Raw genomic sequence first — 21,693 nt, forward strand, 5'->3', positions numbered from 1 at the left:
CGCCGTCTTGTTATAATTCTGTGATACTGTGGGTGTTTTTATCTCGGGGGTCGTCAGTCTCACTCTGTGCTCTGTCTCTGTCTCCCTCAGGTTGATCTGTTCCCCATCCTTCTGTGTCTGGAGTCCTTACAGTTGTGAGAGAAACCTGCTGAAGTTAATGCCCCCCCCCCCCACCTCTACACCCCCCCAAGTACCTCCTTGGACCACCGGCCTGCAGAGTCTTTTTTTTTTAAAAGATGCGGTATGAGTGACGGGGAGGAGGACAGCATGAAATGTTCTTTTTGCTCTGAGACTGAGGCACTGGATGTGAAGATGGTGTTTTCTTTCCTCACATATTTTGGCTCCTTCAGCTCCTGTCATCCAGTTCTGTCATCCAGTCACCCCCTCCTCCTCTTCCTCCTCCCCCTCCATCCTTCCTGTCATCCTCTTAGGAGGACCAAGTGTTGCACCGGACGTTACAAAACACCATCACACCTGTTCCCACCCCTTCACCCTTTGTTTCTTTGACTACCTTTGTTTTTACAGAACCCTAATGGCAGTTTTTAAGACACATTGTGATGTGTGTATTAAAAAAAAAAAAAAAAAAAAAAAAAAAATTAAAGAGAAAAAAAAGAGAACAAAAGTTATGAATAATTCTATATTTAAATCTATGATGCGAATAATTATGATAGTACTCTACTACCACCAACATAAAAACTGCATGCTGTACAGAGCTGGAAGAAAGGGAAAGTGTTTGGTTTGTGGACAGACGGACAGACTGAAGCCTTGAAATCCACCGCTGACCTGTTGGGGATTTTTGATTTCCATTTAGGTTTTTTCTCTTTTTCTTTTTTCCAATGAATATTTTTTAATTATTATTTATATAAAATATGTCCCAAACAGGCTGTTTTGTTGGATGATCCTTCCTGTTTAACTTTGAGTTGAGCATATTTTTATTATGCAATACAGCTCAATGGTTTACGTCCTTGTTTTTGTTTATTATTATTATTATTATTATTATTTTGTGTGTCCTTTTTTAAAAGCTCACACCCTATATAGGTACACTCTTCTATCGCCACAGTGTCTTTCTCTGATGTCGACCAGTTTGTAGTCAGATCCTAGAATATCAAGAACCGATGCCGCTCAGCTGCAGGCGGTGGGCCGCCACAATCAGCCAGTCGCCTGTTTTCCAGCGATGCTCTTTGTTGTGCTGATCACATCAACGGGAGCCCTGCCCACCCTCCCCCATCCCCCCCATCCCCTCTTACGCAGCCAGGCCCATCATCAGCCCCTCGCTGGGAATAGATCAGGGAGCAGGTGAGTCACAACCGAGGGAGGGAGAGTGCAGAGCTTCCTACGTCAGCAAGGTCGACAGAGAGGTTCTCTGTTCAACGAGACATAGGAGGAGCAGCGCGGTGAGGATGATGAGAATATGATTAGTATGTGAGGACACATACTGTTCCTGACGTTTTTCTTCTCATGGGGAAGATTTTGCTGTTCTGACAGTTTACAGACATCAGCTTACATGATTCACATTACGACAGTATAAAATCATCAATGGGAGGGAGTCGCTAATATATTTTTTCCACTTTTTATTCAGAAAAATGTCAAGACCAAAAATGAATATGTGCCTCAGTTGGTCCCACAAGGTCTAATCTTTGTCAAGGCTGAAAGACATTTGAATTTTCTGCATGACTCATCTCACTATAAAGCAGATGGTTCACCATGAATGTGGACAAAGACGTGAGTTTCATAAGATATACACACACCGTTATACACACACTGCTCAAACCAAGGTCTGTGTGAAAGGAAAAAGGACAAGCTGTTCTGCAGTTCGTAGGCACAGCGTACCTACCGCTGCAGTTTCCCAGGTGACATCATAACATACAGCAGCGCGCTCATGTTGAAGAGATGAAATTTGACATGAATGTAGAATGAATTACACTTCACATCCATTCATACTGGAAGATATAAAGTGGGATGAAAGCTGTTCAGTTTGAGACTAAATGACACTGGATTATAACTCCAGATTAGAGTTACAATGATTAGCTGATTAATGAATTGGTCCATCAACAAAAAATTAATTTGCAACTATTTTGATAATGGATAAATTATTTCAGCTTCTCCAGTGTGAGGGTTTGCTGATTTTCTCTGTTTTATGCCATAAATTAAAAACCTTGAAACTGATGAATTTGACAAAACAAGACATTCTTAAGTTGAGTGTGAACAGAAGTTTAACAAGAAAAGATATTAACTTAAAAAAAAGATATTAACTTCAGGTCTAGTTAAAAAGCTTCTTCTGGAGCTTTCAACTACAGCTCACAATCTTCCTCAGTGAATAGTTTGCTCAGACTGAGGAAGACGCTTTGGGAAAAGCTTGTAAATTGATCTTGTTTTTTAACAGAAATTTACGGACTTCTCCTTTGGATCTATTATCAGCAGATAATAAATTATCCGCAGAATAATAATTGTTTCAACCCTGACATATAAAGAAGTATATTGACAGAATATCAATTAAAATATTCTCTGTTTTTCTTAATGTCAACAAAACCCATGAATTACAAAAACCTAATGTGTTAGTCCATCTCTCAGTAATTTTCGACATCCAAGTAAATGTATACTTTTTTTTTCCCAAGGAAAAATAAAATAAAACAGCTGGGCACTTTAGTTGTTCTATTACTCAAACTGGAGTAAAATAGTGAACTTTTGGGGGACTATTTTCAGCTGCGGATGACTACACATTTGGTGTGTTGGTATTTACGGCAGCAGGACAGTGTTTGTGGGATTGATTGAAAATAAACTTCAGTAGCTGTGTTCATGTCAGCATGTTTTTAATAGTTTTAAGACAACAATGGAGGTTTGTAGCACTGATGAGTAAGCTATATTCGACTTTGGTTACACAGGTAATTCTTAATAGATTAATTAATTTGTTTTTGGTCTGTTCATGCTATTTGTTGACAATAAGGAAAATAGAGAATGTCATCGGCTTTATCGTGATATTGATAATATAGACTCATTCTGGTGGGATTTAGGAGTAACTAATGCTGCTGGTACGGAGTTTTAACCTCCACTTTCACAATCTCAACTCTGTCACTGGACCATCTGTCTAAAAGCCTGAGAGGCTCCTTTGTCAGTGACTTGAAATATCTGACAGTCTCCCCCTCAGCAGAGTCCCAGCAGTGACACAACTCTCAGCTCGAGCTCCCAGAAGCTCCCAGACTCCAACTCCTTAATTAAGATGCCTAACAGGGACGGATGATTTACAAAAATCTATAAAAATACATGAAATATGGGTGTAAAAATGTTTGATGCTCATATTTTCAACCACAGTGTTGATGTATAGTTTGGGTATCCCATCTGTTTTTACTTCTAGGACAAGCCCGATCTGCTGATATGGTGTTAATGAGAGGGGGTTGCAAGCACTGAAGAATTATAATAGGTTTTTTTTTTGACATGGTATACAGACACAACAGCTCTCAGGGAGACATTTACCCTCATGGTGATCGAGACAAGAAGGACACTTGAGGAGGATATGAGTTTAAATGAGAGAAATGGGTGACAAACTCCATCAATATCATTCTTCCCATCAAAGTGCTTTTTGTTTTAGAGTTAAAACTGTACAGTATTCACATACAAGTTGTTTAGACATACAGTAGCATGCTCAAAATTCACAGTTATGTCTGAAAATATTTGAATTTTTCTAAAGATGGAGGCAAAGTATGGATCTATATTTTCAAAGCTATGTAATGAATGCATTTGAGTTTTTAGAAAATAAAAAGGGGCATCACATGACACAGCACATGGCGTCACAGTGGAAAATAAGGTCTGAATGGAAATACTGGAAGAGACTGGCCATCAATAAGGTACTGCTGTCCTTTAGAATATGTATGTGACTATTTTATTAATCTTACGACTGACCAAGTGTCTAACACATGACAATGTTTAAAGTGCTATAGACCATTTTGTTCAAGTCTGTAAATCTGAGGTCTATAGACAACGGACATGAAATAAAGTCGATGAAGGAGATGACATCGTTGACAAGTTATATGGGACTGAAGCCAGGCGAGGCTGTGTGAGACACGGTAAGCACACGCTCTGCTCCTCCCTGGCCGAGCTTCTCTGCACTCCGCAGGCCGCCGTAAAGCCTTTCTTCCACTGACACGACCAGCTTGTCTGTCAGGCTGCTCTCTGACTGCAGGGAAACCTCTGATAGGATAGTTTGACTACTGTTGTTGTTTCTGTTGTCGACTTTCGGATCCATGTGGCTTGTCCCAGTGGTCGGCAACTGGCTGCTTGTGCTTTTTGTGTCTATATTTGTAGAAACTTGGCAACCGTCGGCCTCACCAGCCAACTCTGCACAACTCGTTGTGTTGGTGCCTTGAGAGGTTGTGTCAGCTGTATTTTCTGTGGCTCCCCCAGCAACTCTTTCACTTGATGGGTCTTTGTTCTCTGCGCTCTCTTTGGCTGCTTCTTCGCAAGCCGCAACTTCGCTGGCTTCTTCATCGGCAGCGCTCGCTATGCGTGAGAGTGTGCTGTGATATCTGGTGTCCAGTGGATAACCGGCGCTGTCACCTCTCCGCAGCGGAGTAAACCTCTGCCTCTCCAAAGATGGGGAGTACCTTCCTCCTGCGCTTGACCCTGGGTCACTGTATTGCTTGTGTCTCTGCCACTGCTTCCGGAGGTGAACTCTGGATCGGTGCCTGGAGCGCAGCGGAGAGTCCTGCTGGTCGAACCGTGGATCGTGACGGAGGAACTCGTTGAAAAGAGCGTCTGTCTTCTCATCGATGCTGTAGTCTCGGCGGCGGAGGCGAGGTCGGTGAGGACTAGAGGGCTGAGGGATTGGCTTTGTCAGAGGAGACATTAGCTGTGATTGTGATTCCGGAGGTTTCTGAGGATGAAGGGATTTCATAAGTTGATATGGTTCTTGGAAGGTGAGCGACTGGCTGCCAGTTTGAGGTCTCTCCTTTAGTTTCTCTTCTTTCTCTGTGCTGTCTGCCATCTCATCCTCCAGCTCCTCCTGAAACAGCCGGGCCTCGATGCTCTCGCACACTGAACCTTTCCTCCCCGAGCTGGTGAAGAACAACCTCCTCTCAGACGCCGTCTTGCCTCGAGGTGCTCCAGGAGTCCCGAAAAGCCGCATCTCCTCAGGTGCCCTGGATGGTGCTTCAATGGAGGCATAGCCGCTGTCCATCTGAAGAAGTTTCCGGTTTCCCGCCTCACCCTCTCCTCCAGCTCCACTTCCCATCTCACTGTCCCCACCTGACGCCCCTCTAATGCCTCCCTCCAACGCCTCTCCATCCCCTTCACCTTCAGGCTCATCATCCAGGTCTTGGGACAAACAGCTGTCCAGGCCAGAGCGAGCTCCTGCACCGCCTACGGACGACACGCTGTCAGCATCACTGCGGATGGACTCCCGGTCTGTACTACTCTGGTCTGAGGAGGCGTATTGCTCCAAAGAGGCTCGCAAGCTCCAAATGTCTCTGTAAAGTGAGGGAGGGGCCTCCAAGCTCTCTTGGCGAATCATGAAGGAAAAAGAAGAACCTGAATCTGTCCTTCGTCTGGCCTCAGCCCCCAACACCACCTCATCTCCTTCATCTACCTCCATCTCACTCTTTTTCCTCACATCTGATGTTGCACCGTCTGTTTTTGTGTCTGTAGTTTTTCTTAACATGTCTTCAAACCTTTCCTGAATGGCAGCTTCTCGTTGTGGCCCAAACAAGTCGTCATCTTCTAGAGATTCAAGCCCGACTCCTGTGGCTTCTGTCCTTTTGACTGCACCTAACTTTGTTTCTTTCTCTACTCTTGATCTGTTGCGTATGGCTTCCTCTTGTCTTTGGACGTGACAATCATCTGTTGGCAAACATGGTTCCTCTCTCCTGCCACCTACCTCCACCATGGCCTCCAGCTGTAGCCTGAACAGAATGAGAAGGGGTTTGTTAATCAATTATAATGAAAACTTCATGGTGCAAGTTGTAGAATTATGGGAAGGGATGTACCTGCTGAGGAAGACTGAGGATGTCGATGCACTGGCGGGGTGAGACAGAGACTCTGCAGACAGAGACTGGAGGCCACTGGTTTGGATGGGAGTGTGTGGGAAAGACTCAATGTCATCTCGCAGAGGAGAAGAGTCATCTTCTGTATGATCAGTGGTTTCACTTGCTGCTCTCTGTCTCTGGAAGGGCCTTCTCTTGGGGGATCCTGATACAAATTCACAAGAAAATGATACATAATAACTGTTTAATACCATTTCCGTTGCCTTAGAATTTCTTAGAATTCAATTTTAATCTTAACACAGATGTCCAAACCTTTGGCATCTAGACTGGCAGCCCGGTGGCTGCTGTCGAACTTCCACCTCCTGAAATAAGGCCCAGCCCCCTCCAGACTCGCATGGCGCCGCAGTTTAGTGAAGAAATGTAGAACTGAAGTCTGGCCTGGAGCTTGAGTCGATTCTCCTCTCATCCCCCGTTCGCTCTCAGCCTCTGCCCTGTCCCCGATAGCCTCCATCTGACAGGAGAGATGAAGGGAGAGGACGATGGAGGGAGGTGATGAGACATTAAGGAGCGGTTGAGGCAGAGGAGCTGAGATGAATCGTGACGGGCAGAGGCAAAGCCCTCAGGGGACAGCAGTTTGTCATATTGTCACTCAGTTGCAGTGATGACTGATGTCAGAGAGCATCAGTAGGTTTGAGCCTGTGGCAGCTGCTTTTCACAGCTCTGTTTATGTGTGAAACAAATGGATCAATCTGCACTGAAGAATCTGTCCGTGCAAATGTGTTTCTGGCTAAACTGTGTAAAAAGCAATTACTGGTTCACAAATTTTTCATCTACACGAAAATGTTATTTCAAGCGCAAACTAAAACATGAGAAAAATCTCAGTTATGACTAAACTTTTCTCACAGGCATTTCTGAGAGTCTAACCACCGAAATGCTGCAATTTTATTTGAGGCAAGTCTCCTGAATAAAATGTTGGTTTTGTCCTAAGAACAAAAAAAAAACCTCAATAAAAACACTGAGCATCTCAATCCATGTTGAGGAAGGATAAAACAATAACAGGAGTCAGCCATGATGTTGTGCTTAGGCACAGTGGCACTTTGAGCTAAATGCTAGTATTAGCATGCTAACATGCTGATGTTTAGCCAGTATAATGTTTACCATGTTCACCATCTTAGTTTAGCATTTTGCAGATATTTGGTTATAAACCAAAGTATTGAACAAATTAAAATTTTCACCTGATAAAGGCTCTAAAGAAAATGTGAAGTGATCCCCAAAATTATTACAGTTCAACCAAGGGTCACACAAATGTCTGTACCAAATTTATGTACCAATTTTCATTTGTGATTTTAAGTCATTTCACACAAAGCCATGAAAGTAAAGCTCATGGTGATGCTAGAAGTCAGGTGATCACCAAAGTAGGATTCATTCTATGGGGACCACGGATGCCTTGAAATCCAACCAATAGTCGTTATTTCAGTCCGGACCAATGTGGTCGACCAACTGACTGTCTGACAGACCTACAGAACCACATTGGCATCCCTAAAAATGACCTGTATTATATATGTATCTCACAAATTTTTAAATTTTAAAAGATGCAAAGTCAAATAAAAACAGGTGAAACTTACTGTCTGGGAGCGTGTGTGCTGTGTTTTCATGGCTGATGAGGCCTGCATGGGGCCCTGGTCCAGGATGATGGAGTGGTGCGGATCTCCTGGCAGACCTCCGCTGATGCTCTGTCCCATCCAGTCAGGGATTCTTCTCTCAGTGGGCTGGAAAGTGAAAACAACACAGGTTAGAGAAAACAAATGACTGATGTGTGAGATAAATCACACCCAGAATCAAGTCACCTGGTAGATGGTGAGGGGCAGCTTGGGAGGTCGAGTCTCACTGATGTTGATGGTGCTGCTCTCTGTTGAGTCACACTCCATGATGGTGAGGATCTTCAGGTCACACGGGGCCGGAGGCAGGTGGAGGTGGGTCAGCCGGGCCTTTTTCAGGTGGTGGAAGTCTCCCTCAGTGAGAGTGTACCTGAGGATGGGAGGACCAATCATCAAATTTAATTCCATACACATCAAATAACACAAAAATTCACCTTAGCTCAGTTGAACTGTACCTGCGTCCTTTGTCCTGCGTTGTCTTCTCCTGTTCGTAGAGTGCAGATTCGTTGAAGGAGACTCTGCGGCCAGTAGACCCAGTGGAGACGAATCGCTCCGACTCTCCATCATGACAGCTTGTAGCTGAGAGAGCGTCTGATTCATCCAGACGAATGGTGATCTCTAAGTGACAAAAAGGACAAGGACAAACAGAGGGAGAGAAATGATGGAGTTAGTGACGACAGTGGGCCAGAATATATGGACTTTAAAAGAATACACAGCTCTGACCTTGGGTGGGCTGAGAATCTTCAGCGTAAGTGGTGTTTGTCTTTTCAGGGTCATCGCTCGCTCTGAAAGGAGGAAATTAGTTTTACTCCTTGTGCTCATTCATGGAAACAAAAATGCCTCGTCACACTTATCACAGCTTTCAATTTCATATTCAATAGAGCTTTAATCCACTGCTGTCATAACCACGCTGGCTCCTGTAATCCCTGGGTGTTTGCAGATGAACTTGGCCTGCCAGTCGCACACAGTGTGTCACTCTCTGTAGGTACCTGGAGTAGCGTCGTCCACCCATGCAGCAGCGGTGACAGAAGAGCAGCAGCAGGGAGAGCAGGACCAGCGTCCCCCCGGCAAAAACACTCAGCAGCACCAACAGCAGCACATAGTTCTCCACCTGGCCCGTCGACACAGGCACATCCTGACAAGGTACAACCGAGAACAGAGGTTAGGATCCCTGCAGCAAGTCAACTACTGTGCTTGAGTACAAGTTGAAGGTACTTTACTTGAGTATTTCTATTTGATGCTGCTGTATACTCGCTACATTTTACTCTGCTACATTAATTTGACAGCTATAGTTGCTACTTGCTACAGATTAAAGCGCAGGTTCATAATTATTCAAGTATGTCTTAAAACAACAGTCAGGTACCCAATTGAACAATGACACTTTTTTTATGCTGTAATCATTCCTCCCATTCATACTGGCCATTAGAAGATCCCTTCATAATGCACTTTCAGTGTAAGTGATGGGGGACCAAATTCACAGCCCTCCTTCTGTGCAAAAATGCATTTAATAAATTATTTTGTAAATGTAATATGAAGCTTCAGCCATCCAAATTAGTCAAATCAAGTAGATATCTTTTAAAGTTTTAAAGTCTTTTTAGTGCCAAATCCCCTCTTCAACTGCGGCTGAACAGGAAAACACTGTTCATTGAGACACAAAAAAGGAATTTTTTACTGAAAAGACTGTAAACGTGGAAGATATCCACTTTGTTTAATTAGCTCAGACGGCTGAAGCTTCATATTTTTTTCTCAAAATGAGGACTGTGAACTTTGTGCCCCATCACTTACATTGTAAGCACATTAAGAAGGGATCTTATAATGGTCAATATGAACAGGAGGAATGGTGACAGAATGCAATTTAATTTAATAAAATATGGTGCATATAAAGCAGTTAGTAGCTCCACCGCCACTAGATACAGCATTAAAATGCTGCTCATATATCAATGCCTCAATAATAATAATCAGATATTAAAATATAAGGTATAAAGTAACAAGCTGAGTGGGGCCATTATTCATAATGAGTACCTTTACCTTTGAAACTCAAGTGCATTTGGTTAATAAAACTTCTATAATTCAAAGCAACAGTAGCATCTATTTGCAGTCATGTTTGTGTCCACCTGATAAATGTTGTTTTGGTTCCTCCGACTCCTGAGGATATCTGACTCTTTAGCAGCTAGATGCTCCACTATGTTCGCCAGCTATACTCACTAACCTTGTCTCTGTTTTTATATTTTCACTGTGTTATTGCCACTTTTGCTTTGAGTTCATCTTCCACCACTTGATCCTACACCATATAAATATGGAAAGTCTGTAATACCACATTATGAATTAATTTATTTGTCCGATTATGTGTTGCCTAAATGAAATCTTCAACTAAAGGTGGAGATAATGAACACCACAGTTAGTCCTACTGTTAAACAGATGAGCTGAATCACTCAATGAGTTGTTCAGTTTGATGTTTTACTGTCACCATTTTAGAGGATTTTCTTTCCTTTTTAAGTTTTTAGTCTTCTATCATCATAACAAATCAGTATGTGTAGCCGCAAAAAACATACAGGTAGGAATTTGTTTCATAAAGTCACGTTGGTGTAAATTTAAAGGATATTTGCTACTTGTGTCAAGTCAGAGCAATACAGAAACCTCAGAAAAACTTTACACAGTCAGTTTAATTTGCTTTCTCTCAGGATGGAAGTTTTATTCATTATTCTTTCTCTGGATGTTTTTGGTATGATAACAACTCTGCTCCAGCAGCGTTAACCTGTGTGCTTGTGTACTTTTTTGAATATATAGTTTTTTTTAATTATTTCTCTACATTTTTGTATTCATTATTTGTTGAATGCACCACAGGGACATTAAAGATGTATCTCTCTCCAAGAAAGAGGAGAGAAAATACTCCCTTCTCCCACCTCACTAACCCATAAAACCACAACATCCACACACACATACAAACATGATTCAGTCCTCCTGATCCTAGTCGACCTCCCCTTGAATAAAGAGGCATAACTTCAAAAGATATACTGAAATACGAGACCAAATATTAACTTAAAAGATACAAATAGGACACAGCTTTTCCTTGCTGGCAAGAACAACATTTAATACTGACAGAAAATATCAGCTGTGTCTCTAACTATCAGCCAAAACTCATATCAGACAAATCCTGCTACTCACTGTACTCTGTCATTGTTTGGGTGGCACAACATCAATTTAATTCCCTTTGCTTGTATTCAGATGACACTGCTGGTGCTCATAACTCATTCCTTTAATGGCGCAATAAGACAGAAGCGTACGTATCTCTGTTGTCATGTGTGTTGTTGTGAGCTCGGTGGCTTCGTTAGTCCTGCTGGGACAGTAATTGATTCTTCTCCCTTTGAGCTTCGGAGCAATGAGGAATCTCTTTGTCGCATTACGCCTGCAGCTAAGGCGCTGTAATATTTAATAAGGAGTGGAATTAACACTGAAAGACTCTCTTAAGTCCCGGCCTCCTCACAGTGATTCTTATCAACGGACGCACAGTCACATACATCCACAGTCTGCCCATGAAGACACACGCATACAGAAAGAGACAGCACAACTGCTCTCCTCTCTGCTCTCTCTGATTAATACTCTCAGTCTCAGCTGAGTGAGCCTGGGGATGCTAATCGAAACGTCAGCGAGACCCTTAATTCAATTTCCCAGCTCTTCTCAATGAGGGGGAAATGAGGCCTCCGCAGGCTAAAAATGGAAATTGGAGGAGGAGGATGCAGACGCACATGAGCAATCCCCACACCAGACTTTCCTGGCTCTTTTCTGATGTCAGAGTCAAAAGGAGAGTGGAAATAATTGGGTTCTTTTCACATCTGTTGCAACATTTAGCGTTATATTGTATAATGGATGAAAATGTGAAAGGTGGCTGCACACGGTTTTGAGGGAAATCATGCATGGAGCGATCATCCCAAGAAGATGGGAAGCTCCTCGCACAGCACGGACCGACCTTGTAGATGATGATGACCTTAACAGAAGCAGCAGCAGGGTCATTATAGAGAAAACTAAAAGCCAGCTGCTGACTGAACATACAGACATGCAGTAAGTGGAGGATGGAGTAAGAGAAAAAAAGATAGCGGAGGTGGAGGTGTGTTAGCGTGAAAAAGAGCAAAAACAGCTGCTTTTCTGCTCCCTTCCTTGAGTCAAAACATCAATCTATCTGTGTCAAACACAGGCTCAGTCTAACAGCAGCACGTCATAGCTGAGGATGATGATTATGTGCGTTGACACACATGAAAACACGCTTTTTTTTCCCTTTCCATTCAACCCCAAACCAGCTTCAGGCCAGAACATGCTAAAATGAGTACTCTGTCACACACACTTGCGTACATGTAGTATATTTTTACATACATTAGATGCTGTAGTGGTTTACATTTAGCTGAAGCCTCTGGGGAGATGTGTATAAAAAGCTATATATGTGTTGTACAGCAACATGCACACCTTGATACACCCACAGTTACACATCTGTGTGCCACACACACATACACACACACATAAACAAACACACGCAGTTTGTCTGTAGCTTAATGAAATCTGCTGTTTTTACAAGCTCAGCCAAACATGAAGAGCAACACAATCAATCAGGTGCAGCAGCGGAGCCTCTCGCCAGTCTTCGGGCCATGTTTCTAACACACACTGTAGAGGCAAACAACAGTCAGTTCTCCGTCCACAAAGAGACAGCATTAACTGTCCGATAATCACCACCGCTGGCTCAGATCTCAGATATCCCCTCCGCTCCGTCCTCCACAGGCTACATGGCACACAAAGCCAGCAGCACACTCAGTCCTGTTTTTGAGTCAAATCCTCTTTGGAAACAGATCAGGCTGTCCTCCACTACTGCTGCACCTGAGATACAATACCTGTTACTGGAACACTGTCAACCACTCTGTCTTTTTTTTCTATCTAATGGCCAAACACCTGGACCTCATTCTGCTTTGATTGATCCATTGTGGAAGGTTTTCCAAGCAAAGGTGAAGTTGTCATACGGCAGACTACAGACTGATGTGAAGGTGTGGGCGGTATGTGTTGATGGTGTTGGACAGAGAGGGAGGGGGGGGGGGGCGCAGCAGTACTCACAGTGGAGTTCTCAGTCAGACTTGTCAGAACAGGCAAATCATTGCTCATGGTCCAGGTCAGCGTGGGTGAACCCTGCAGAGGATGAGAAAAGTGAAGAACGTCAGACATGTTCTTTCGAGACAATAATACAATTTCTGTTATTGTGCGTACTGAACGATGGAAAAGAGGCTTCACGTATGTTGCTCGCTCTGATGGGAACACGCTGCACACAGAAATAAAACTTGAATAAACTACTGTATGTAAGTAGGTTGTATGTACTGTAAGCCTTTAATTCTCTTTGAAGCCAATCTGCCTGTCAGTGTTTCTAAACCAACATTTGGTTGGAATATTAGCATTTATTGTGATCATCTGTAATATCTGTAAATATCACTTGTAGTATATTTACTGCTGTTTTATTCTTTATCAATCCTACTTTCATTACCCTTGATTCTTTTCATATTTTTCTATTCATTATAACTCCATGTTTTATATTTTATAACCTCTATGTTTGAAAAAGGAGATTTTTACTCTCAGTGAGGTCTTTTCCTGGTTAAATAAAGATGATTGCCAAAGTGCAGAGGGACCTGGTAGTCCTTGTTGATTTGATTGTGACCCTTTTTGTGTCGTTATGTCACAATCACTACAGACACATACGTATTAACTGTGAGCAGGGCTGCAGACGTCATGTTTTGGGATATTTTAACACCATGAAGGAGTTGGTTTTCTAGACAAATTATTATTCTGACATTTTTTTAAGGTCATTATCTATAAATGTGACTGTTTTAGGCACAAAAAATTAAAATAAAATAAAATAAAATAAAGGACATTTGTGTTTTTTCAACAGAATGATCTTCCCAGGAATGTGGGGAAATATTTAAAACAGCATTTAGATCATCATGTAGTGAAATCAAATGTACAGAAAACACAAATAATATGTGAAAAATTAAAATTTCCTGTCCAGTCAAATATTTTAGAGGGCTGAGGTCACGCTGGTGGAGTATTTCTAAAATCTGGCTACAGCCCTGACTGGGGATACTCCAGCAATTTAATACTGTACTTCTATAAAGATTACAAGAGACATTTTTTTTTAATCCATGCAGCCAAGATATCCTCAGTTTTAGTGCCTAATTTGGGTCAAACTCCTGTAACGCAGCTCAGTTGTGTCTTTCGTTAGACCCTCCCTGTCTGATAAAGGTCCTCATCTATCAAACTCCACGCTCCAGTTTGTAATGCAGGCTTTTTCTTAAACATTTAAAGTCTCAAATCCCAAACCATGAAAACACCAATGGCATCACAATGGTTATTTTTTCAGACTTTGGAAAGCTTCCTGCAGAGCCACAAAAAGCATTTACAGGCTGAGTCAACTGTGTAAAATCAGTGTAATGCCCCTTTAACATCCTGGAATAATGCAAACCCAACTGTTGTGTAGATTGAGTGCTCTGGGTTGAGCACAAATGTGTCTTAAGATACACTGACATCTTCTGAAGACGGACCATTAATGGCACAATAACCAAAAATCCTCCACTCTCATGTCCGTCTCTCACCTGTAGTCTAATCTCTGTAAAACGACTTTTTCTATGCGTCTGTGTCCACGTGAGACAGAGGCAGAAAAAGACAGAAGAGCTGACAGCACGTAATTATTTACTCCGAGCACAGCTTGTGTAACATCAGTCCATGATTGCATTCCTCACACATGCTGGTAACCCTGCTGCACATTCCCACATCATGTGAGAGTCATGTTTTATGTAATATCTCACACATGCAAACAGCTCAAGGTAACTAGGATGAGCACACATAGAGAATCCAACACACATACAACTTCATACATTCAATACTCGCTCTGGTTCATGATCTTCAGTGATACAGATTCATGTGGAATTTTAATCAAAGAAACGAAAATACTCTGATTTTCGAAAGTCGTAGCCTGAGCAAGATTCTGCCTGATTTTTTTATTCAGACGCTGTCAAGGTCTCCCTCAGGATAGACCAGCTGAGCACATCTGTCTCCTCTTCGCTGACTGAATAATAAACTGTTAAAATGGTGTAAAGCTGCCTTTCAGAAGCATGAAATGTCTTGATCTTGAGCACCATAGTGTTGAAAGTCCTCAAAAAATGTCCTTCCTGCAAGTCTTACATTTAGTTTTTCTTTATTATTGTTGCAGACAGAAAAAGCCACACTTGGAGTAAGATTTTAAATCAGAAGCCCTTTAAAACTAAATTCACCATTAACAACAAGAGAAGCAGCTGTTCAGTAGTGAGTGAGTTCCTAAAGATGAAAAATACTGACTTATTGAGCTACTTTGCATTTTATCCATCACCACATCTGGACATAAAATGAAGATCTACATATGCTTTCAATCAAACTCATTCACTGCTCACCCGCTGCATCATTGTTACAACAGTAAGCCAGCAATTAAAACAGTCCAAATGAAGCCACACTGATTTCCTTAATGCGTTTCTGACATGAAATGTGTGTGTCAGTCATTACAAACATTGCAAACCCATAAAACGTTACGTTTAAATAGCGGAGAGCATAAAGTTTCCAGATTGATACCAGATACAACAGACGGATTTTTGTGGAAATATGAATTTAAATGATGCACGAGACAGCAGCACGAGTCTTGAGTTGGAATATTTCATGCACAATAGCCAACACAATACATATATATGTTCAAACAAGAAAACTGCCGTGCTCAGCTCAGACGTCTTCAGAGTATAATGGGTGTCGACCCAAAAGGCACAAAAATAGCAAATGGAGTCGTCAGCACTCGCAAATAAGTATGTAGCACTTTTAATAATGCACAGCAGCAGAAGGAAAACCCCCAGGCTGCAACGCGTCCGTTTCCTTCTGCTACTGTGCATTATTAAAAGTGCTTATTTGCGAGTTCACACAATATAGGTGTGTGTTATACTATCAGACAGTAAGAATATGATCATTTATCCACCCTTAAATCTACTAAAGGGGCAAATAAAACTCTATGCTGTATTTTGAATGGTATTTTTTGTTTGTTAAATTATCATGATTATTATAATTATTATAGAATTATACATGTATCTTATTTTTAATTCATTCACATTAACCTATTTCCAATTAGTCTAATTTTGAGCACACTTTAAGTTGTAGATTATTTTTATTAGCCTATTGTTAGTATTACTGTTGTTATTAATAACGTTTGACAAGCCCCATACATTAATCCTACACTAAAAGAAATGTATCCTATAATGGCAGGCTATAGTGACTTCTTTGCTTCTCCATCATTTGATTTGCCAGTAAATACTGACATTTAGTAAATAGAGAAAAACTGAACACTGACCCCGACTGGCGGAGGGAAAAAAAATCCACATTGTGTGTGCGTGCGCGTGTTAGTTTCCAGGGTCTAATGACATGTTACATCCTGTCATCATCATCTCGTCCTCTCGCGCTTTAACCGCGGGCTATACATCAGGCAGACACACACTTTCTAGTTCATTCCATCACTGGGCTGTAATGATGCTGACGGTGTTTAAACCCTCATAAACACCGTCAGTAGTACATATGGAGGGAGGATGGAGGGAGGGGATTGACTGCATCTATCATCCTGACGCGTGACTGGATGCTGATGCTGTCCAGATGTGCAGCAGGCTATCTTACGGTCTATACGGGCGGTGTTGGAAGCAGCTTCCCTACAGCGAGCCGCTGCAGCCGGCGGCGCTCAGCAGCAGCAGCAGCAGCCTCAGCATCAGCATCGGCAGCATCTTCCTCTCTCCTCCGAAAAGCTGCCGGTCAGGGCTGTCCCACATCTCTGCGTCGCGTGCTCTCAGCCTGCGGGCAATAATAAATCAATCACGACCAGTCACACACACACACACACAGGAGCCTTTCTCGTGCCGTGCGGTCTTAGCATCTCTCACTAAATCAAATGCTGCGATGATCTAGAGCCGGCTGTGTCACACATCCCGCATCTTACATAATGAGATAGTGCCACATTACACTGTGAGCGACGCCTGCAGGTCCGCTGACTGATGAAAGATCGGACTCACCCAGCTGTACACTCCGTGAGAAGCGGTCCACAGGCTGCCTGCCCCGTCTGCATACTTTAATTCGGGCTTCAAATGAAGACTGTAGTTATGAATGAAACCACACGCGATTGGACACACCCACCGCCCGCTCCCCCGACGCACCACGTGACCCGGCACTGGTGATGATGATGGTGGTGATGATGTGAGATGGAGGAGAAAATCCGTCTTCATTCACATTACAGCTCATGAATGGCAGCGGCTGTCAGACCGATTGATTGGTAATTTATCAGATTGATTTGGTATCGATGACACTCTGAATCAGTGTCTTAATATTTGCATTTTTCTGTGTTGGAGACTGTCGGTGTTTCCTTATAGAGAGGCAAGTATGCACGGAGAAGGTTGAGTGATGAAGACGTTTTGGAAATCTCAGGTTTCACCACATGGTGGCGGCGTTGCATCGCTGACTTATAGTCACAACAGTCAAGATGGAAGATCTTCATACAGGAGCCTACATCCAGTCCTGGTCCAGACCCTCGGGAGTCCATGAGAGGACCCCCAGCAACATGAAAAAACAGTTTCAGTTCACTCTAGTTCAATAGTTATCCAAATCAGGTGAAGATATGATCTCACAACATTGTTATCTACTCAAAAAAAAGAAAAAGAAAAAATTAAGGTTATTTTTTCTTGGCATGTTTGCCTTTATTGCACTGTCAGTGACAGAGAGGAAACAGAAAGATGAGTAAATGAGTTATGACATTTAGTGCTAAATGAAAAGCAGTAAAAAGTCTATCCATAGACTATATGAATAAAATGATCAAATGTTAACAAATAGTATATTGGTAAATGGGACAAATGGTCATAAAGATGATTCTATCAGTGGTGGAAGATGTATTTAGATCTTTTACTTAAGTAAAAGTAGTAATACTGCATTTTTTTTAAATACTCCATTACAAGTATAAATCCTGCATTCAAAATTGACTTTAAGTTTCCCCTCCAGACATGTATTAAGACAAACAAAAATACTCTGCTTGAAACAATAATATTAATTACCATGTTAAAATCCTTAAAATGGCATCTCCTTCCTCTCCCTCATTAAAAAGTCCAGAATCTATAAATAAATATTGTTCAACACAGAAGTTGAACTGCAGGACACAAGATGTCTCCTCCTACACTGAAAAATCCAATCTCAGGTCTCAAGTTTCCAATCACACTTGTGTAAATTGAATATCGGACCAGGATTGGCTTCAAAAGTAGTTGTGATGTCACAAACCCCTTCAAATCACATTTCCAATGGGAAATGTTGGGTCTCTGTAAATTAAGGAGTACGGTCTAGACCTGCTCTATGTGAAAAGTGCCCTGAAATAACTTTTTGTTGTGATTTGGCGCTGTATAAATAAAACTGACTTGACTTGAGCACAGAGAAACTTTCCACTTTCAGCAGATGTATGTGAAAACAAACTCTGCACACACATCATTCTGCACAGTGAAGCTCAAACATCCAACTGTAGACACAAGAAAAAGTGTCCCGTCCGCACTGCTATAAAAGGGAACAGAGCAAAAATGCTTCATAAAAAGAACATAACCTTTGAAGTAAATCACTAAAAACTGCTGCAGAAATGGCTCATATTGGTTTATGTGGCTGCCTGTTAGCAGCATTTGTCAACCTGCTGTATACTTAACATGTCTGTCCAGTTGATTAAGTCCCAACTTGGGACTTTAGATGCAGTTTGTTGGTTTGTGCACAGATGATTTGAAGCTCTTTGAAGCTCTATTATGGGAGTATTTGTGATTGTATCAGGGTAAATTCAGAGCATAAGTCCTTTTCCATGAGGTATTTGTTTATGTTTTGTCTGTTATTTCTTCTGTCCCCTGTGTGTATTTTATTTTTGTTCATCAAGTAATTTTTTCCATCAGGCAAACTCTATTTGCAGTCGCACTCAAATCCAAAAACGCTCCTTGCAATCACACCCTCTGCAGTGTGCGTTCTTGTGTGATGTAGAAATGGAGGGAGTTGCACAAATAGAAAAATGCCTCAGCAGCAAAGTGGCGGGAGGTCTAATCTGTGCCTGTATGATAACAGAAAGCGGGAGGACGGTGGCTCTGAAGCAGCAAAGCAGCCAGTTAGACATCTAAAGAACTCGTTTTTGGTTTTTTTTGCATCTGCCCAAAAACTTTCCCCCCAAAAAACTTTATCAAACTGGCTCAGAGCTGGAGCAGCTGGTTGGGTGACAGAAATAACAACACACATGAGCAGGGATTACTTTGATTCGACTGGGGAGACAGCAAAATGACCTCCTCACTGAAGTTTTCTGACATAATAAAGTCTGTTGGAGGACAGAGGAGTCACATTTTTTTGGGAGGGGGGGTGGGGTGGGGTGGGGGAGTATGGAAAAGATGCATTTGATTAAGGAATGTGACCATATCCGTGCAAACATTTATGACCTTTCATGTCTTCTCAGCCAATGTTTCTTACATTCCAGGATATTTTGGGACATTTTAAGATCTCCAAATTCCCTTCTCCCCTTTACTTAGTTTACGCTATGAGCAAAAAGCCTGAGAGGCCTCTTTCAACATCTGAAACATAAACACAGTATATGGTTTTCAAGGATTTTGGGGCACATCATGATTTTCATGTCCACACTCTGTATTTTCAGTGTTTTTCCACTTCAGAGGAAACAAATGTCACCACAATGGGTCAAATCTCTGTGTACAGCTGTAGTTTTACATGCAACTCTGTACATATAACCGTATAAATACATTTATTAAAGGTATAATAGACTACTAAAGTTAAAAAAATGTAGTTTTCTCCACTGAATACAAAAAGTATCATTTTTTCAGACATTTTTAGCATAATCAGTTTCAAATCTTGTTTTGTGACTGTTGAGACTGTTTGATGCTGCAAACTGTTTTATATATTCATGATCTTTTCACGTGTGAGTTTTTGTGAAGCGCCTCAGTAACAACCAAGCCTTTTAAAATGATTATCATTGTGCAATTGAAATTTTAGATAGTAAGCTGATAAGATCCCACCACTGCTATGTTCTTAAGAAACTATTAAGTTTGAGCATTTCGGTAACTTACCCACAGATGAATGGGATCACTTTAAACTCAAGTTGAAAGTGCTTTTACAGAAGAGTCAGTCAATCATTATTTGTGTTGTTTTTCAATATAAACTCGAGCAGAGCATGAACAAAGCCAAAATTTTCACCCGACCCCTTAAATGAATGCATTTAAGATCACTGAAGAGACATAAATGCTCCCCTTCGTCTGTGTTTGAGTTTTTCAGGAGGGAGCTGAGATAGTGTCGGCCATTTGCTGGTTTTCTCAGTCTATCAACGAGATTCTTGTTGAAATATTCAGGACAGATTTCTAATGTCCAATTGTTTTTTATCTCTGAAATTCCAGGTACTGAGGTGTAACATACCAGAGGATTGAAACATCTGGGAAATTATGCCAGGAGAGGCAGTGTAGGAGTGGGAGGAATGTGGAGGAGGAGGAAAGCCGTGTGTGTGTGTGTGTGTGTGTGTGTATGTGTGTGTGTCTGTGTGTGTGTGTTCCTGGTCCGTTGACGTCAGAGATGCGTCTGTGCATGCTCTGGAGAGCAGGACATCCTGTGGAATTGGCCCCTAAGAATGTAAAGCAGCAACCTCTCCCCCCCTCACTCGTCTCAGTTCAGTGTTGGAGTGACACGCCGCCATAGAAATGTCGGGGAGGAGAGAGGGCTAGAGGGGGCAGGATCTCACCAAGACATCAAGTTCATCAAGTCACTTACAAAGAGAAAAGACCAAGAAGAGATCAGTGTGAGATTCCTTTTGAATTCAACAAAGATTAAGGTGAAGTCAGGGTTGTACATTTGATTTGCTGTGTATGAATATGTGACAGTAATCCACATTTCCAAGGATGTATCTTATATTTATAAAACAAACCAAATATACAGAGACAGACGTGTAAAGGGAATGAAAACAGAACAGAAAAGAAAAGAAGAAGAGGATCGATGCTGGTTTTCTCACATACTGCACAGGTTGGTTTTCCATAAAGGTAAGCAGGGTGATGAGACAAAGAAAAAACACCGTGTGTGTGCATTTAGTAGAGAGTGGAGAGAAGAACTGTGTGGGGGTGAGGTGAGGAAGGGAGGTGGGTGATATGGGAGTGGAGTGACGCAGGCTGGATAAAGCGGGGGTGTTGTGGGTGCAGCTATTTTTAGCCGTCGTGAGGAGACACATATTAGCTGCATTGCTCTGCCCTCCCTGCCTTCCTACGTCATTTTACTCCAAGCCGGTTCTCTCCTCCGCGCATCATGTGACAGGTGCAGCCCCACATCCTGCTGTGAAGTAGAGGTGCGACACGAATACTAAACAGCAGAAGATGAGAAAGGCTGCAGGATACAAAGAGTTTTCTTTGTGCATCTCCACCCACTGACTGAACAGTGAAATCATACAACATCCATAGATCAAAGGCAGGGTGCTTCCCTGCAGCCCAGTGCATGCTGGGAGATGATGTGGCACCCATGTCACCTTGTAAATGAAAAAAAAGGTTGAGAAAATGAATATATCTTTATTTGATCTTATCCTGCAGGTAATTATAAACTGAAAGGCATTTTTTTAACGATTAAATATCCCAAAACAGAAGAGCATGGTTCTTTTTTTAATTATCCATTTTCTGACCACACAAATATGTCCAGGTATGTAATGAAAAGTCAAGTGAATTTTATTTATGTAGCTCAGAATCACAAATTAGCAGCAGAGGGCTTTACAACCTGTATCACATTGACACCCTCAATCCTTTGACTTTAAATAATGAAATATGACATAGAAAATTAAGTAGATTTTTAATTTTTCAAGCTGCTTATCATCCAGGATTGTAGTTTCAGGCTAATTATAGGTGATACTGCATTTGTAGGCCATACAAATATTCCTGGCTCAATGTCAATGTATGTATGTTTGTGTATTTAAGCATTTTTTTTGCTGTTTTATTTTATTATCATGTAAAGCA

The 21,693-nt window shown here is 41.8% G+C and overlaps 2 protein-coding genes across 2 annotated transcripts in view; one reads left to right on the forward strand and one right to left on the reverse strand.

The window, feature by feature from the left end:
* Positions 1-596, forward strand: part of stk11 (serine/threonine kinase 11) — a 15,876-nt gene extending 15,280 nt beyond the window's left edge. The window contains exon 10 of the mRNA XM_042428886.1: positions 91-596. The gene's annotated coding sequence lies outside the window, so the exon portion shown is untranslated. The remainder of the gene's footprint in view (positions 1-90) is intronic.
* LOC121908672 lies at positions 561-16,966 on the reverse strand. Its single transcript, XM_042428885.1, has 11 exons — positions 16,723-16,966; positions 16,334-16,504; positions 12,725-12,796; positions 8,620-8,765; positions 8,354-8,415; positions 8,086-8,248; positions 7,820-8,000; positions 7,598-7,741; positions 6,285-6,483; positions 5,976-6,177; positions 561-5,891 (listed from the first exon to the last, which is right to left on the reverse strand). The coding sequence occupies exons 3-11, from the start codon at positions 12,770-12,772 to the stop codon at positions 4,022-4,024; spliced, it is 3,015 nt and encodes a 1,004-aa protein (XP_042284819.1). The 5' UTR covers positions 12,773-12,796; positions 16,334-16,504; positions 16,723-16,966; the 3' UTR covers positions 561-4,021.
* Between the last annotated feature and the right edge of the window lie 4,727 nt (positions 16,967-21,693).

Source organism: Thunnus maccoyii, chromosome 12, assembly GCF_910596095.1.
Source record: "Thunnus maccoyii chromosome 12, fThuMac1.1, whole genome shotgun sequence".
NCBI lineage: Eukaryota > Metazoa > Chordata > Actinopteri > Scombriformes > Scombridae > Thunnus > Thunnus maccoyii.

Coding starts and splice junctions, on each gene's coding strand:
- LOC121908672 (XM_042428885.1), bottom strand. CDS start 12,772: ATGAGCAATGATTTGCCTGTTCTGACAAGTCTGACTGAGAACTCCACT. Junction 8,766..12,724: donor GTCTGACTGAGAACTCCACT/GTGAGTACTGCT, acceptor GTACCTTGTCAG/GATGTGCCTGTGTCGACGGG. Junction 8,416..8,619: donor GGTGGACGACGCTACTCCAG/GTACCTACAGAG, acceptor TCCTCCTTTCAG/AGCGAGCGATGACCCTGAAA.